We start from the raw sequence: 17,966 nt of genomic DNA, 5'->3' as shown, positions 1-17,966 counted from the left end.
TATCCTTATTTATGAATGACACTATATGTATACAGAATACTCAGATGGTCTAAAGCTATCGGAATTAATAAGTGGATTTAATGTAAACTATACTTCATTAAATATTCTTAAAATTGTTATAAAAAAGTGAATTTACCAAGATTACTAAATATAAATTTAGCATAGAAAAATCATTACAGGGCAGCCCGGGTGGCTCAGTGGTTTAGCACCACCTTTGGCCCAGGGCCTGATCCTGGAGACCAGAGATCCAGTCCCATGTTGGGCTCCCTGCATGGAGCCTGCTTCTCCCTCTGCCTGTGTCTCTGCCTCTCTCTCTCTGTCTCTGATTCTGTCTCTCTTTCTCTCTCTCTGTGTCTCTTGTGGATAAATAAATAAAATCTTTAAAAAAAAAGAAAAATTATTACATACCAATAACAAGAAAGTAGAAAAGAGAATTTAAAGTACAATTTATAATAGCATCAAAAATATAAAGCTATATGAATAAATCTAATATAGTATGTGTAAGACATTTTTATTTGTTTGTGTAAGTCATTTATACAAGAAGACAATATAATATTATTGAGAGAAATCTAAAAAGACCTAAATTAATGAATTAGAAGATACAATAGTATAAAGATATCAATTCTCTCTAAATTGAAATGGAGGTTCAAGGCAATCCCAGTTAAAAGACAAGCAGGTATATTGTGAAATTGAAAAGCAGATGCTAAAATAAATGCCAGCACCAGCCAATCCGTTCATAAAGAAAAAAATAATTTAGAGGACCAAAATCAAGACTTATAATGGAGCTATAGCCAATAAGACAATGGAATATTGGTGCAAGGATAAGAAAAATAAACTGGTAGAACAGAACAAGAGGCTCAAAACATATCCAAACACATATGGTCAATTAATTAATGTCAAAAGTGACACTGCAGTGCAGTGGGACAGGGACTTTTTCAATAAAATCATGTTGAGTCAAATAGTATGCACATAGTAAAAAATAAATCTTGCCCTCAACTCATACACAAAGATTAATTCTAGAAGAATATATATCTCAGTATAAAAGGTAAAAATATAAAGCTTTTAGAAAGTAAGATAAGAGGCTTGGACTTATCAGGATATTTTCCTATGCATAAAATGGGATAGACAAATGAATAAAAGTATGATTCTTTTAAGAAGGATAAAGACCAGATGCGTCAGTGATGGACAGGCAGTGACACCATCTATTGCTACATTAGTCTTACATTGCTACAATAGTACAGGGTAATTAATATACAGTCATAAAATCTTAGTGCATAACAAAGTAAACATTTATTAAAGTCTATGAGACCCCCTGGAGCCAGGAGATCTCAACTAAATTATCTTTTTATCTTAAATCAGCTGTGAGTTGGTTTGTTGATTGTTTTAGGACTCATTCATTTGTTGGGGATTGAGTGACTGCTGGCTAACGTAGGGCAGCCTTGACTGTTGGCAACTGAGGCAACTCCGTTCTGCTTAGTGTGCATTTTATCCTCCAGTTGGCTAACTTGGACATATTTTCATGATAGTAGCAGAGATGGAAAAGAGAGGACTAACCTAATTGTGCAGGAGCTTTACAAGTCTCTGCTTTCATTATATTTGCTAATGCTCCAGTGATCAAATCAAGTCACATCTGTAGAGCCAAAATCAGAGTAGGTGGACCTGTGAAGGAATGAAGAATAGAGGTCATTAATGCAATTAATATACTACAATTGTATAAGATCACTTACCTAATCAATGGTTGAGCTAAAGTTTAACCCATAACTCTTTAAGTCTAGCGCTCACTCCAATGCACTATTCCTTCAAAGATTACTGTATGATCTTTATAAAATCACAACATTGTGCTAGAAACAGTCTATCTATGGGCATTTGACAGTAACAAATTATTTTATTGATCAATGCTCTCTTTTTGTGGCCATTTAAAAGCTCAGGAAGGATGTTTTATCTTCTATTTCCCAGATAAATATTTGGGTGGATTTCTGAAAATAAATTGGTTATTTTACAAGCTCAGATGCCATTTAGGCAGGCATTTCTACAGTTATTTGCAGTTTGCTGTGTAATTCAAGGGCAATCTACAGAAGGAATGGAATAGGCAAATAGTCTCCTCTAATTCTGCTTGCACAAATGCTTCTCAACCCAAATAACTTAAAATAATTTATTTTTTTTTACCTAATATTTTTGGTTCTCAATTAGTTAATGGAAGTTGGAGAAACATACCCTGGAGAACTAGAAAGTTTCTTAACTTCTGTATGTTTCAGAATCACAACACTAAATTGTTATGGGAATTGGAAGGTCCCTAATAGCAACAGGAGACTTTAGTAGTCTTAGAACAGTTATAACCCTTTGGAAGTTTTGGGGAGCAGCTCAAGGGGGGTGAGTTTGGAAGAACAAATATGTATGTCATTATTTTACTTAAGAAATTATTTTTATATTTTTAATTAGCAAAAGCTCTGTATGTTGAGAATTTATGAATCGGGCAAGATTTGGGTTGATTTTTTGCAAACTAACAGCATCCATATCCTTTTTCATTGCAATTTTCTGAATAAAAATACCTCTGCACAACTCACTCTGATATATTTTCATGGAATATTGTCCTAATTTAAAACTCAGATTCTTTTACTTTTTTGAGCACTACACAAGATTCATGAGAAAGACCATGCTGGAGATCAAGTTTAAATATGGAAACATACATTAATCAAAAAGGAAGATGCTCATCACATGTGCTATGGTAAATGTATTTTATTTCTTTCAGTATTCTCAGATTTATAAAACCTATTAATGGGTTTCAGGTAGGCCAGGAAACTGGAATAGAGATATTTTCTTTAAAAAGGAACTAGTTGGTAGGAAAAATTCCGAGTTGAAATGAATCCTGAATATGGGATAAGACTTTTGGCTTTATCCTTTCGGTTTTCTTACCTCAAATAAGTCATTAAATGCCTTCAAACATCCATCAACTTTAAAATAAGAGGGTTGGATTAGAACTCGGAGTCTGTTCTGGCTCTGACATTTAGAAAGAAAGAGGAAAGTCTGTTAGAAAACATTTAATTATCATAGCACTGGAATCAGAAATCATTTTAGAGAAAGTATCTCAATAAAATGACAGGTTTGGTGAGACCCTTATAAGGATATGAGATAAGGGTAAGGGAATGAGTAGGAACTCAATCTGCATGAGAAAAAGAGACCTCATTGTTTTGTTTAAGAGAGAAAGGAAAGAGAGTGGTGAAGAAAGAAGACTAAAGAAAGCAAGGGAAGCCAGAGCTAGAGCAAGAAAATTAGGTGCTAAATGGGGAAGGATAATAGAGAAAGCCTCAGTTGAAACAGTGGTATGTGATGACCAAGGTGAACTAAAGAACAGAAATGTTTAACATTAACATTTCTGGAAATGATCAGTAAAGTGTTTTATATTCATCCATGGGTTGGGGGTTGAAATTTTAAGATTATAAAGAAGGTGCTAAGGTTTTTTTTATCTGAGTCAATGTGAACCAGAAGTGGGTCAGTATAGCGGGCAACAATGGTTCTGGAAATCAGGGAGACCACAAAATCATAAATTCTTTGTGATTGTCTGAAATATTAGAGAGTTCATGGAATGGAGTGGTGGAGGGAGAATTTAAAACATTTAATTTAGGAATTATCATCCTCCTTGTATAGATTAGAAAACTGAGTTTCAAAGAGGCCAAGTGATTTGTCTAATTGTGTGTACTTGTAAATAGCACAGCAAGATTTAAGCCCAATTCTCACACTCAGAGGACAGTGCTCTAAAACCCTACAGAGCATGATTGTGAAGCATTTCAAGCTCTTCTAAGAGTACAAGTGGTTATCGCCTCCCCTGGCCTCACTGTACATTCCATATTTAAAGCTAAGAGCTTATCATCTTTGTTTCTTTTTTTTTTCTTTTTTTTTATCATCTTTGTTTCTTAAATGAACTAGTTTCTTTAATGTTGTGAAAAGAGTGCAGGTGTAAGTGACAAGTTGAGAAATCCTCAGGCTTTTGTTTTGACACAGAGAGCTAGTGAAAATGTACTTATTTGAATATGTATCAAAATTTTCCATGTCCAAGGGAGTATTACGTTATTAAAAATCTTAAATGTGAATTATTACTTTTCTAATATTATGGGGAACAAACTCTTGAAAAACTCACTTTTACCAAGGGTGGGAGCAATTGGGTCATGCATATATGGCCTCAGTTTGGTATAATATACTTGAGTAACATAAGTATGTATAAAGAATGAAGCTGTACTTCAGAAACTGGCATACAGTTTTGATAACTGGGTAAATATTCATGAAAGACAAATTGGAGCTGGGGACAAAGGCCACTTCATGTAGATAAACTGTTGATTAAAGACATAAAAATATAAAATGGCATGGTAAGTAAGAAGAACTACACATTGGTTGTTTCAGAGCAGAGTGTGGAGGTGGATTGTTGGGAGATGAGAAGGAGGGAGAAGTAGGCAATGATGAGGAGGTAAGGCCTGACTACTTGTGATTGATTTCATTTGAAATCCACTTGTAGGACAGTGTTTTAAAAACCATCTCCATACGTGACCAGTTGTGACACATATCATAAGTAAATTGAATTGCAACATAAAATACTGAACGTTGAAAATGATTTTGTTTCTATGAGTGGGTTCAGGATTATTCCATATTCAAAAATGCCTTCCTGAAGATGGAAATCAGGTGATACTGTAGTGACTGGATGCATGTTTATCTATTTATATTCCTTAGTGTACAACACATCTATCTATATTACATTACGTAATTGGCAGGTTTATGAAATGCAACTAAATCCTTCCTCAATGTAACTTTTATGAAATTTTTTTCTTTCCCCAGCAAACCTCCTGTGGTCCTTACTCCATTAGGTCTAATGCATTTTTTGATTAAACTAAGTCTCAAAATGTCTCACTAAGTACATCCCAACATAGAGTTAGGATTCTTACTCTTTGTGCTCTCCTGGTACTCTAGGGCATACTTATATCATGTTACTGTAATTATTTCTTTACTTGACTGTGTGATATTCTAGTGTGAGTTGCCCAAGAGCAGCTTTTTATGTAATCCAAATCTAGATCTTCAGTGACTTGTATTCAATAAATATTGAATGAATGAATGAATAATTATTATGGTATTGCCAGAATAATGATTCTTTTGAAATACCCCTACCAAAAACCCTGAAAAGTTGGTAGAATTTAATTTTTAAAATATATACAATGTATATTTTTATTCACTACTGCAGGTAGCCAAAAAGGCATAAAATGATCAAGACAAACTTGACAGTCATTTCAAAATTTATTTTTCTGGGATTTACTTACTACCCCAAAGTTGAGGTCATCGTATTTGTGCTATGCTTGCTGATGTATCTGATCACCCTGCTGGGTAATATAATTCTGATCTCCATCACCATCCTGGATTCCCACCTACACAAACCCATGTACTTCTTTCTCAGCAACCTCTCCTTTTTAGACATCTGGTACACCTCTTCTGCTCTCACTCCAATGCTGGCAAACTTTGTTCTGGGGAAAAACACTATCTCATTCTCAGGATGTGCCATTCAGATGTACTTTTCTCTTGCCATGGGCTCCACTGAGTGTGTGCTCCTCTCCATGATGGCGTATGACCGGTATGTGGCCATCTGCAACCCTCTGAGGTACCCTGTCATCATGAATAGGAGGGTTTGTGTGCAGATTGCAGCTGGCTCCTGGGTGACAGGCTGCCTCACTGCCTTGGTGGAAACAATGTCTGTGCTGCATCAGTCTCTCTGTGGAAATAGCATCATCAATCATTTCACTTGTGAAATTCTGGCTGTGTTGAAACTAGTTTGCGTAGACACTTCCAGGGTGCAGTTAATCATGCTGTTGATTAGCGTACTTCTTCTTCCTATGCCGATGCTTCTCATTTGTATATCTTATGCGTTCATTCTCTCCAACATTCTGAGAATCAGCTCAGTGGATGGTCGAAGCAAAGCCTTTTCAACATGTGCAGCCCACTTGACTGTGGTGGTTTTGTTCTATGGGACAGCTCTCTCCATGTACCTGAAGCCCTTGGCTGTGGATTCACAAGAAATAGATAAATTTATAGCTCTGGTATATGCTGGGTTAACCCCCATGTTGAATCCTATCATTTATAGTCTACGGAACAAAGAGGTGAAAGCAGCTGTGAAAAAATTGCTGATTAGGAACCCTCTTTGTGCTTTTTAAATCCCCAGTAGCAAATAATATCAGTAAACATTAACCTGAGGAATGTTTTAGTGGTCAATACACAATAGAACATTGGGATAATGGGGGAAGACACTTATTTTTAAAAGATTTATTTACTTATTTTATCAAGAGAGCATGAACAAGAGGGGCAGGGGGAGAGGAAGAGAGAGTCTTAAGCAGACTCCACACTGAGTGCAGAGCCTAACATGGGGCTTGATCTCACAACCCTGAGATCACGACCTGAGCTGAAACCAAGAGTTGGAGGATACTCAACCAACTCTGCCCCCCAGGTGCCCCAGAGAGACACTCATTTTAAATGAGATGTATGATTTCCTAAGTTTCCTCCTTGACTGACTGCTGAAACTCTAAGATAATATAGATACCTCTTAGATAAGCATATCTGAAATCTTATACAAATAGGTCTGATGATGATGAATTTTAATTTTTGTTTTGGATTATAGAGTATAAACATAACATTAAGTTAGTGTATTGTTAATATTCAAAATTATGTGCATGTAATATACAAATGTAATAACTATAGTAGACTTTTTAGCTTATTTATGATTAACCTCTGTTTTAGGCTGAATTATGTCCCTCCAAAACTTGTGTTGAAGCTCTTACTCCCCAGTACCTCAGATTGTATATCTATATTTGGAGATACAGCTTTTAAAAAGCTGACTAAGTTAAAATAAGGCTGTCAGTGTGGGCTCTCATTCAATCTGAGTTGTGTCATTGTAAAAAGAAATTTAGACACACATGGATTCACCAGGGATGCTCACATACAGAGGAAAGGACATAGCAAGAAGGTGGCTATCTGCAAGCCAAGAAGAAGCTTCAGAAGATATCAAATATGCCAACACTTTAATCTTGGACTTCTAGCTCCCAGAAGCATGAGCAAGTATGTTTCTGTTGTTTAAGCAACCAATCTGTGGTATTTTGATATGGCAGCTGTAGGAAACTAGTACAATCTTTTTTTCAACATCGCTAAATTTAATGGAAGTAACTGCATATAATACAAAGTGTAACTATGTTTTACATGTGTGGATATATTTGTGCATGCAGATAGATGTGTGTGATGTGAATGCTATGTACAAGTAAGAAAGGTCTGCACAAATAGATCATGAATAGAAATGGGGTAGAAGGGATCCCTGGGTGGCGCAGCGGTTTGGCGCCTGCCTTTGGCCCAGGGCGCGATCCTGGAGACCCGGGATCGAATCCCACATCAGGCTCCCGGTGCATGGAGCCTGCTTCTCCCTCTGCCTGTGTCTCTGCCTCTCTCTCTCTCTCTCTCTGTGACTATCCTAAATAAATAAATAAAATATTTAAAAAAAAAAAAAAAAGAAATGGGGTAGAAGTGCTGGTCTGGAAAAAAATATCAGAAAGTTTAATTGTTGGTCTTAGAGTGCCGACATTATTTTGTGAATTCAAAGAAGCCACAGGATGTTTTCATGAAACTACCCTTCCCTTTTTTTCTTTTTTGTTCAAGATTTTATTTATTTATTCGTGAGAGACACAGAGAGAGGCAGAGACACAGGCAGAGGGAGAAACAGGTTCCCTGAAGGGAGCCTGATGTGGGACTCCATCCCAAAACCCTAAGATCATGACCTAAGCGAAAGGCAGACCCTCAACCACTGAACCATTCAGGTGCCCCGACCCTTCTCTTTTTTTATTGTGCTTTCCCTTGACACCTAGTTCCTTAAATCCAAGGGTGTAAATGAACCCATCAGCACTTAGAAAGAAAATGGATGATATGTATATTATAAGATGTACAATATCCCAAACCCACTAAAATTGTGTGAAATACTGAAATACGTGAATATCTTGTTATATAAACCACAATATACAAAGAATTAAAATTGTACACTCAGCAGGATTTGTAGTGTTTGTGTATACTTTATGGACCAGATGTCTAAATGTGAGGTCAGTGTATAAAACATATTTGCTCTTTATCATGACATTGTCACCAGAGTCAACAAAATTGCTGTGATGGCTTGGATCCAGAAAGCAATGGAATGAAGAAGATAGGGTGAATATGGGAATTATAAGGTTGTAGGGCTGGATTTCATTTCTCAGAGATGAATAAATAGTCACCAAAGATGATTGGTCCATTAGTCTAAGTAAAGATTTCAGATGCAGCCTTTGATTGAGTGAGAGGAGAAACTTAAGGATGATGACTTCATGAAGCTAGGGATATAAATTGGTTGCCTGGTTTGCTATGCATTGATGGTCAGACTTCCAGGTGAAGACAGATTAGTGAAGTTCAGGTGAGAAACAGGACCAAAGCTATACATAGGTTGGGAAGTCTTTTGCACAGAGATGGAAATTGAATCCTAGGTGTGGATGATGTTATCTAGGGAGAAATTTAGGACAATTGTCTATGAAATGGTTGGCTTTGTTGATGAGATGCTCTCCTCATCCAGTTCAGGCTGTGACACTACCAGGCAGCTCAACTATATATCATATAAACGTGATACGATATCTCATACAAAATAAAACTGCATATGATTGTTCATTAGCAATTTAAAGGAGATTTTTAAAATTCTATTTATTTATTTATTTTAATTCAATTAGCTAATATTTAGCACATCATTAGTTTCAGATATAGATTCATTTATTTATCATTTGCATGTAACATCCAGTGCTTATCACATCCCATGCCCTCCCTAATACCCATCACCCAGTTACCCCATCCTTCCACCTACCTCCTCTCCAGAAACCCTGTTTGTTTCCTATAGTTAAAGAGTCTCTCATGGTTTGTCTGCCTTTCTGATTTCTTGCCAGTTTTCCCTCCCTTCCCCTCTGATTCTCTGTGCTGTTTCTTGTATTCCACATATGAGGTCAGGAGCACAACAGGGATGTCTACTCCCACCACTGTTCTTCAGCATAGTACTAGAAGTCCTAGCCTCAGCAGCCAGACAACAAAAAGAAAAAAAAAGGCATTCAAATTGTCAAAGAAGAAGTCAAACTCTCTCTCTTCACAGATGACATGATACTCTATGTGGAAAACCCAAAAGACTCCACCCCAAAATTGCTGGAGCTCATACAGGAATTCAGCAGTGTGGTAGAACATAAAATCATCCCACAGAAATCAGCTGCATTTCTTCTTTTTTTAAAAAAGACTATTTACTTGAGAAAGAGTGAGAGTGAGACTACAGAGCTCCACTGAGCAGGGAGCCTGATATGGAGCTCGATCCTGGGACCCTAAGATCATGACCTGAGTCAAAGGCAGCTCTTAACTGACAGGTGCCCCATCAGTGTATTTCTATACACTAACAATGAGACAGAAGAAAGAAATTAAGGAATCTATCCCATTTACAATTGCACCAAAAGCATAAGATACCTAGGAATAAACCTAACCAAAGAGGTAAAGGATCTGTACTCTAGAAACTATGGAACACGTATGAAAGATATTGAAGAAGACACAAAGACAAGGAAAAATATTCCATGCTCATGGATTGCAAGAACAAATATTGTTAATATGTCTATGCTTCCCAGAGCAATCTAAACATTCAATACAACCCCTATCAAAATGCCTTTGATATTTTTCACAGAGTTGAAACAAATAATCCTAAAATTTGTATGGAACTACAAAAGACCCTGAATTGCCAGAGGAATATTGAAAAAGAAAACCAAATCTGGTGGCATCACCATTCTGGACTTTAAACTACATTACAACGCCGTAATCATCCTGACAGTGTGGTACCGACTGGCACAAAAACAGGCACATAGATCAATGGAACAGAATAGAGAACCCAGAAATGGACCCTCACCTCTATGGCCAACTAATTTTCAACAAAGCAGGAAAGAATATGCAATGGAAAAAAGACAGTCTCTTCAAAAATGATGTTGGGAAAATTGAACAGCCACATGTAGAAGAATGAGACTGGACCATTTTCTTACACCATTCACAAAAATATACTGAAAATGGATGTAAGACCTAAATGTGAGATAGGAATCCATCAAAATCCTAGAGGAGAATACAGGCAACAACTTCTGTGATGTTGACCACAGCAACTTCTAGCTAGAAACATCTCCAAAGGTAAAGGAAACAAAGGCAAAAATGAAATCTTGGGACTTCGTCAAGATAAAAAGCTTTTTCACAGCAAGGGAAACAGTCAATACAACTAAAAGGCAGGGTACCTGGGTGGCTTAGTTGGTTAAGTGTCTGCTTTCAGCTCGGGTTCTGGGATCAAGCCCCACATTTGGCTCCCTGCTGAGCAGGGATCCAGCTTCTCCCTCTCCCTTCCTGCTCATGCTCTCTCTCTCTCAAATAAATAAATAAAAAGTTTTTAAAAACAACAAAACCTAAAAGGCAACCTACAGAATGTGAGAAGATATTTGCAAATGATATATCAGATAAAGCGTAGTCTAAAAGATCTATAAATATCTTATCAAACTCAACCCCCCCAAACAAATAATCCAGTCAAGAAATGAGCAGAAGACATGAACAGACATTTTTCCAATGAAAACATACAAATGGCCAACAGACACTTGAAAAAATGTTCATCACATGGCATCAGGGAAATACAAATCAAAACTTCAATGAGATACCACCTCATGCCAGTCAGGCGTTTTTCTTTTTTTATTGAAAGGAAAATATTTAAAATGAAACTATCGCTACTGAAATAGTGAAATTGTCAGTATTCTTAAACAAAGATTTATGCAACTGAGAGATCTTTTTTCTTAGCAATTGCTTATTAGAGAATAATTATACATTGATATGATTTTTGTCTTACCCAGTCCAGATGACCTCTTCAGTGTATTTATCAATCATTTATCTGCCCTCATATTTCCATACATTTAAAATTAGCTGATCCCTTACCAAAATCTTTTGAATTTTTTATTTAGCCAATGAAATAATACATAGTTTCTAATTCTCTATCTCGCTGTATTATATCAAGTACTTGGACTACATTTTACTATTCTTTAAGAATGTAAGTTAATTCTGTAGTTAATTATTGCCTACTGTTTTAAGTTTATTTGACATTAGACTTCACACAGAGAACAGTGAGTTTTGCTATTGGGGTGATTTCAGAATCTAACAAATGATTTAATATAAAAGGAAAATTGCCATAAGAGAGGTAAAATTAAAGGCAGAATAGAAGATGGAACAACTAACTAACTGAGTAAATTTTGGAAGGATTTGCAGATCTAACACTTGAATTGTCTTCAGTGAGATTGCTAGATTGTTACCATATGAGGAGAAATGTGATGATGGGGATGAAGTGGCATATGCTATTGTCTTTAGGTATGGAAAGAACATAATATAATTGGAGAACTAAAGGCGGTGGGAGAAACATGAAGAGGGAAAGAAGAGGAAATATGTACATGAAAAATGAGGTTGGGGCCAGATCATGTCCTTGGGTAAAACAAAAGTCAGTAATAGACAGACAAACAGAAAAGCTGAAGTAGTTCTCTCAAAAGGGAACTTAAAAATGCTTTACTTACTCAGTAGATAAAGGTATAGATGGTCCATGACTTAAAATGGTTTCACTTGGATTTTTCAACTTCATGATGATGTGAAAGTGAAATGTGATTAGTAAAAACAGTACTTTGAGATTTGAATTTTGATCTTTCCCTGGGCTAGCAACATTGCAGCTCTTGATACTCTCCTATTACTCTAGGCAGTAGCCGCAGCTTCCAGTCCAAGTCATATGATCATAAGGGTAAATAACCAATACACTCCCAACCATTCTGTACCAGTACAACCGTTCTGTTTTCCAATTTCAGTATAGTCCTCCTATAATTTATTGTTATATGAAATACTCAATATTTAATTTTAAACAGGCTTGTGTGAAATGATTTTGACAGACTGTACACCAATGTAAGTGCTCTGAATGCATTTAAGGTAGGTTAGGCTAAGCTATGATGTTCAGTAGACTAGGCATACTAAATGCATTTTTGACTTATGATATTTTCAACTTTCAGTGGATCTATCAGGACATAACCCCATCAGTTGAAGAAGATCTATACTGGATTTACTGGGAAAAAGACAAATTTTATTTTTTTTCTTATTTCTTAAAGTTTACTCTCAAGTCTTATACCAGTTGTCTCTAAATTTTTTATAACAGTCATTTTCATTAAAAAGGTGAGGTTAGACTATTATCTTGAAATTTCTTTCCGACTCCTAAATTCTGTGATTCTGCATACAATATTTCTTTTGTTCTACTTATATTAAAAGCATTTGCCTTGAATCTATGAGCTTATTTTGAGCATGAACTCAAAGAAGTAAGTTTCTCATCCTTTTCTCCAATATGAGTGTTTAGTCATCAATTTTCTCATAGCTCCATGTACCTCTGTATTCCTCAGGCTATAGATGATAGGGTTGAGCATGGGAGTGACTACTCCATAGAACAGAGCAATCAATTTATTAAAAGCAGAGTCTTTGGACTTTGGCTTCATATACATGAAGAGGATTGTCCCATAAAACAAAGTCACTACTGTTAAGTGGGCTGAGCAGATAGAAAAGGCCTTTTTCCTTCCTTCTGCTGAATTGATTCTTAGTACAGTAGAAAGGATGAAAATGTAGGAGATACAAATTAACAGCAATGGGGAAAATAAAAATATTACATTTCCCAACATTATAGTAATCTCATTCAAGGAAATATCTGTACAAGCCAGCTTGACAAAGGCCAATATTTCACAAGCAAAGTGGTTAATGACATTTTTTCCACAGAAGGGCAGCCGTATTGCAAGAACAGTTTCTGTCAGTGAATTGAGAAAGCCCAATCCCCAGGAGAGAGCTGCCATCTGAATACACAGTGCCTTGCTCATGATGATGGAGTATCTCAGAGGGTTACAGATGGCCACATAACGGTCATATGCCATCACTGCTAGGAGCACACACTCTGTGGACCCCATAGTGTAGGAGGCAGACATCTGAATAACACATCTAGCAAAGGAGATGGTTTTTTTCTGTGATAGGAAGTGTATCAACATTGAGGGGATAAAGGAGGATGTGTACCAAATGTCTAGGAAGGAAAGATTACCAAGGAAGAAGTACATGGGTGTATGGAGCCGGGAATCCAGGAGAGTTAGGATGATCAAGGTGCTGTTTCCCAGCAGGATCACCAGGTACATCATCAAGCACATCACAAAAAGGAGTTTTTCCACTCTTGGGTACTCAGAAAGTCCCTGCAGAATGAACTCAATCTCTGTCCAATTTGTCCTGTCCATTTTCTTTTATATACCTGGAGTGATCCAGAAGAGAAAACTTCCTGTGAGTTTAATGAGTCTCTACCTATTATCACATGCAGTGAGAGATCATTGGAGGAGGGGCAACAAGTGTGTCAGTGCCAGTGGAGTTGTGGTAACAGCTGTGAGTGTAGCTTTTTGAATTTCTCCTCTGGCTTATAAGGGAGAGGATTAAAGATGTCTAATAATTACATTGACAGCTTATTAAAAATATAGGTTTTTGTATTTCATTTCCTGAGATTGTGATATATAGTTCTGAAGCAAGGGAGAACTATTTGCATTTTTAACAAACATCTGTTATTTCCAATTTATTGGACCCACAGACCCCACTTTTGAACATCATCATTTTGGAGAGAGTGTGCCTAATTGGTTAAAAATATCTACGAACTAGGGGTGGTGGAAGGGGAGGAGGGAGGGGGATGGGGTGAATGGGTGACGGGCACTGAGGGGGGCACTTGACGGGATGAGCACTGGGTGTTATTCTGTATGTTGGCAAATTGAACACCAATAAAAAAATAAATTTATTATTAAAATATCTAGGTATTTGATTTTATGTCATGGCAATCATTAACAATATAATTGGTTTAGGGCTTTATAATTTATAAATATGTTCACACATAATACTCATTTTATGTCTACTATAATTTCCTGAGGAAAGTAAAGTTCATAGAGGTAAGATGTGTACAAAAAATCACAGTGAGTGAGTCACTATTCAAATCTCTGTAATCTAACTTTACATCACCTGCCCTTATTAAACAACGTGCTATTGCCCTCTCCAAATTATCTAACTTGTCTAAGGAGTGGGAATCAGACATCTTTTTAAATAATGTTCTCCAGGGAGGTACCTGGGTGGCTCAGTTGGTTGAGCATCTGCCTTTGACTCAGGTCACAATCCCAGGGTCCTGGGATTAAGTCCTGCACTGAGCTCCCTGCTCAGTGGGGAGCCTGCTTCTCCCTCTCCCCCTGCCGCCCCTGCTGCTTGTGCTCTCTGTGGTCTCTCTCTCAAATAAATAAAATAAGTCTTAAAAAATAATAATGTTCTCCAGATGATTCTTATGTGCAGTGTGGAAGAAAACCACCTGCCGAGTAGAGTGCCTAAATTTTGGTATATAGACAAATCACGTGGGGAGTCTTTGTAAAGGAGTCTGAATCAATGGATCTGAAGTGGACTCTAAGATCTGAATTTATTAACATGTTCCCAGATTCTGCTGCTGCTGTCTACAGAACTCACATGAACACAAGGCGTTTTAGACCATCTCCCAATACTATTGTGGAGTGCCACTAGTGCTTCCGTTGTAATGTAGGACTGTGATTGAATAGTAGATAATGAAAAACTGAGCATTTTATGAGATTTGGAGTTGAGACATCTGTGTGAATATATTGCAGTCAGTTTTGTATTCCTTAGATTTTAGGTATATTAGTGACCAAATTGCATACAAAAGAAACTGCTTTTTATTTCTGTCTATATTAAAGTCATTTCTTTTCCATTTGTTGAATTTGCAATTAGGGTCAATATTTTCCAAAAAAGGAATTTGTGGTCAGCTCAGGTATCTGAGTTGTGCATCACAGAGCATGGAGCAAATAACTTTAATTTGAAAAAAAACAAAGAGTGAATATTACTAGATGACCATTTTTTATAGTAAATAAATCAAAGAACATAATTCTGAAAACACCTTTTCATTCCCAAAGTATCTTATCAAACTTAAAAATGTGCCTAGAGGGGGGCACCTGGGTGGTTCAGTTGATTGTCAGGCTCTTGATTTCAGCTCAGGTCATGATCTCAGGATCCTGGGATCAAACCTTGAGTCAGGGTCCCTGCTCAGCAGGAGTCTGCTTGAAATTCTCTCTCTCCTTCTCCCTCTGCCCCTCCCCTCCCACATTCTCTCTCTTTCTCTCAAACAAATAAATAGATCTGTAGAAAGATATCCCTAGAGGAAAAGAAAAGAATTGATTGAATGGATGAGTTTCTACTTAGCGTTTCTAAATAAGGTTTTGTTTCTGGTATAGAGTTTTCCATTTTTCTCTGTAATAGTCATTTCCTAACAGGTTATGCTGCTTTCATTGGCAACTCTAGTTAATACTATAGAGTCATATTAATGAGCATAAAATAATGTTTAAATACCTATTGGCCATGGAAAGGAGGACTCTCCTCCAATTCAAGCGGTATTGTACTTTGCAGGCATACATTACAAATAGAGTAGGAAAGATTAAGTAGGCCAGGATATACTTCTATTTGGTGTTAAGATAGGAGTTTGGTTGACTGTAGGTGCATATATCAACCTACTTTGAATCTGAAAATAAAATTCTGATAGAAGCTTTGAAGGACCATCAGTGTCTGGGGTCTGTTGAGTCAGGGAAGATGTGAATCTATGTCAAATACCTTCTCTTTTCTTTTCTAGGGACAAGTTGATTCCTATTTGGAAATTACTTGCAGAAAATAATCATGGTGTGCATTTAGTATCTTGACAGTTCAGATGTAGTTGCTGTAAAAAAAATTCACTTCAAACATTTATAAGAAAAATCACCAATTTGCTTTTATGCTTTTTAACTGGAGGATAAGTGGGGGTACCTGGGTGGCTCAGTCTAAGTGGCAGCCTTTGGCTCAGGTTGTGATTCCAGGGTCCTGGGATCAAGCCTCATTCAGGCTCCCTCCTCGAGGAGCCTGCTTCTCCCTCTCCCTCTGCCACTGAGCCTGCATCTCCCTCTGCCACTCACCTGCTTGTCCTCTCTTTCTCTCTCTCAAATACAAAAATAAAATATATTTTTTAAAAAAATAAATAAACTGGAGGGTGAGAGGAAGGATGATGGACAGTACAGGGGACGTTACTTTCATTACTCTTGCAATGCTAGTGTGATTTTTAACAATTGACAGTACTCTTTAATAGCATTGTGACTGAAATCTTTTCTTCATTATATCTTACTTCACTAAAATGGATTCCTGGGAACAGGGGAATGAAGATTTTTAAGATTCTTGATAGTTCTAATAAATAAATCACTTTCCATGCAAAGTGTATATCGGACAATTCTATTTTAACTAAATCTGTGCCGTTATTGAATATTATCTTTTGAAACACTTTTTCATTCTTAGCTAATGCCAATGGGAATTGTTAAATGATCATAGCAGACTAATTTGATGGGCCATTATGCACTTATTAATATGACATTTGTGTGGAATTTGCATTAAAACAAAAATGATGCTTAAATTATGTTAAAATGATTAAGTGAAACAGAAACAAAACAACAGCATTTTTTGCCAAATTAAAGCCTAAACCAAGATAACCTAGATAGAATAGAAAGACTGGAAAGAAATACATTAATGGTCATCTTAGAGACCTTTTTTTTACTTTTCTGAATTACCCCAAATTTTAAAATAGGTATATATAAAGAAAAAATTATTAAAAAAGAGAAAAACACTGATGCAGGTTCCAGTTATGTTAGGAAAACTAACTCAGAACAAAAAATGTTAAAACAATTTAAGTAGTACAGTGATTATCTTAAGTGTCTAGAAACTACACTTTGAGGCTGAGCTGTAGGGGTGTATCCTATGCAGTTATTGGTAGGAACTTACTATTTCTGGTGGATAGGGAGCATTTATAATCCCTACCCTCCAAATCGTCCAAGTAACAGTGTTTTTTGTTTTTAGGAGGTATGCCAAGGAGTTCTTGACCTTATCATATGTTACAAAAGGAGATTGCAGGCTAATGATGCCTAGAACAGAATTATCATTTAGTAAATGACATTCCTATTTGTAACGGATCTGAACTGGCCTGGATCTTAATCCCACTCTCCCAACTCCTGCAACCCCTGGTGTTTTACAAGAGTTAACCACTCTGTGGTTCAATGCTGTGGGATGTCATCTTGGCACTGTTAGTTTGTAATAGATGTAAGGAAAGTTTGTGACTTTTTATCCAAGCCAGAAGTCAAGCTCTCTAACTCTCTAGAAGGAAACTTTCTATAAACTTGTCATTTTGTTTTATTGACTTAGCTACTTGAAGATCTAATATCTAAAATGGTAAGACTTTTCAATGAAAAACACACACTATCTGCACTCTAGATTCTCACTAGAGGAAATAATCCTGTTATTCTCTCCAGCTCTTCTAAAGATATCAATTAAGACAACTGATACTGTATAAAAAATCACTGGATTTGTTGACCCTCAATTTATAGATTTTGTAAACTCTAATCTTCAATTGATGTACCACAGGGAAAGATGTATTATTTTAGCTTACAAAGAGAAGAGAAATTGTCATGTGAGGTCCTAGTATGAGGCACTTCATATAGTTTAACCTTCATATACTTCATATAGTTCATATAGTTTAACCTTCAAAACAACCCAAATGTTATTACGGATTTTACCAATGAGGAAATGAGTTTGAAATTTCAAAGATCAAGTACAATTTTCAATAGCTTTCTTATACATTTTTATTTAAATTCCAGGATATTTTCCTTTTGAAATAATTCTAATAAAACTTTTCTCTTTATCTTACCTCCTGATTAGACTTTAAAGTCATCCACACCATTCCATCCTATTAAGTAATAGAGAAAATTTCCACGGATTTGAATTTCATTTGCATTTTTCAGATAAGA

General features: G+C 36.4%; 2 protein-coding genes across 2 annotated transcripts; one reads left to right on the top strand and one right to left on the bottom strand.

Annotated features, from left to right (window-relative positions):
• Nucleotides 1-5,243: 5,243 nt before the first annotated feature.
• Nucleotides 5,244-6,185, top strand: LOC140641052 (olfactory receptor 13F1-like). The gene has a single exon (XM_072840340.1). The coding sequence runs from the start codon at nt 5,244-5,246 to the stop codon at nt 6,183-6,185; it is 942 nt and encodes a 313-aa protein (XP_072696441.1).
• A 6,237-nt stretch (nt 6,186-12,422) lies between these two features.
• LOC140641051 (olfactory receptor 13D1-like) lies at nt 12,423-13,361 on the bottom strand. Its single transcript, XM_072840339.1, has one exon. The coding sequence runs from the start codon at nt 13,359-13,361 to the stop codon at nt 12,423-12,425; it is 939 nt and encodes a 312-aa protein (XP_072696440.1).
• Between the last annotated feature and the right edge of the window lie 4,605 nt (nt 13,362-17,966).

The sequence above is a fragment of the Canis lupus genome, chromosome 10, assembly GCF_048164855.1.
Source record: "Canis lupus baileyi chromosome 10, mCanLup2.hap1, whole genome shotgun sequence".
Classification (NCBI taxonomy): Eukaryota; Metazoa; Chordata; class Mammalia; order Carnivora; family Canidae; genus Canis; species Canis lupus.
Note: the sequence above shows the minus strand (reverse complement) of the source record. Positions and strands in the feature narration are given on the sequence as shown.

Bases quoted from the DNA above. Each gene is read 5' to 3' on its own strand.
- LOC140641052 (XM_072840340.1), top strand. From the start codon at position 5,244: ATGATCAAGACAAACTTGACAGTCATTTCAAAATTTATTTTTCTGGGA.
- LOC140641051 (XM_072840339.1), bottom strand. From the start codon at position 13,361: ATGGACAGGACAAATTGGACAGAGATTGAGTTCATTCTGCAGGGACTT.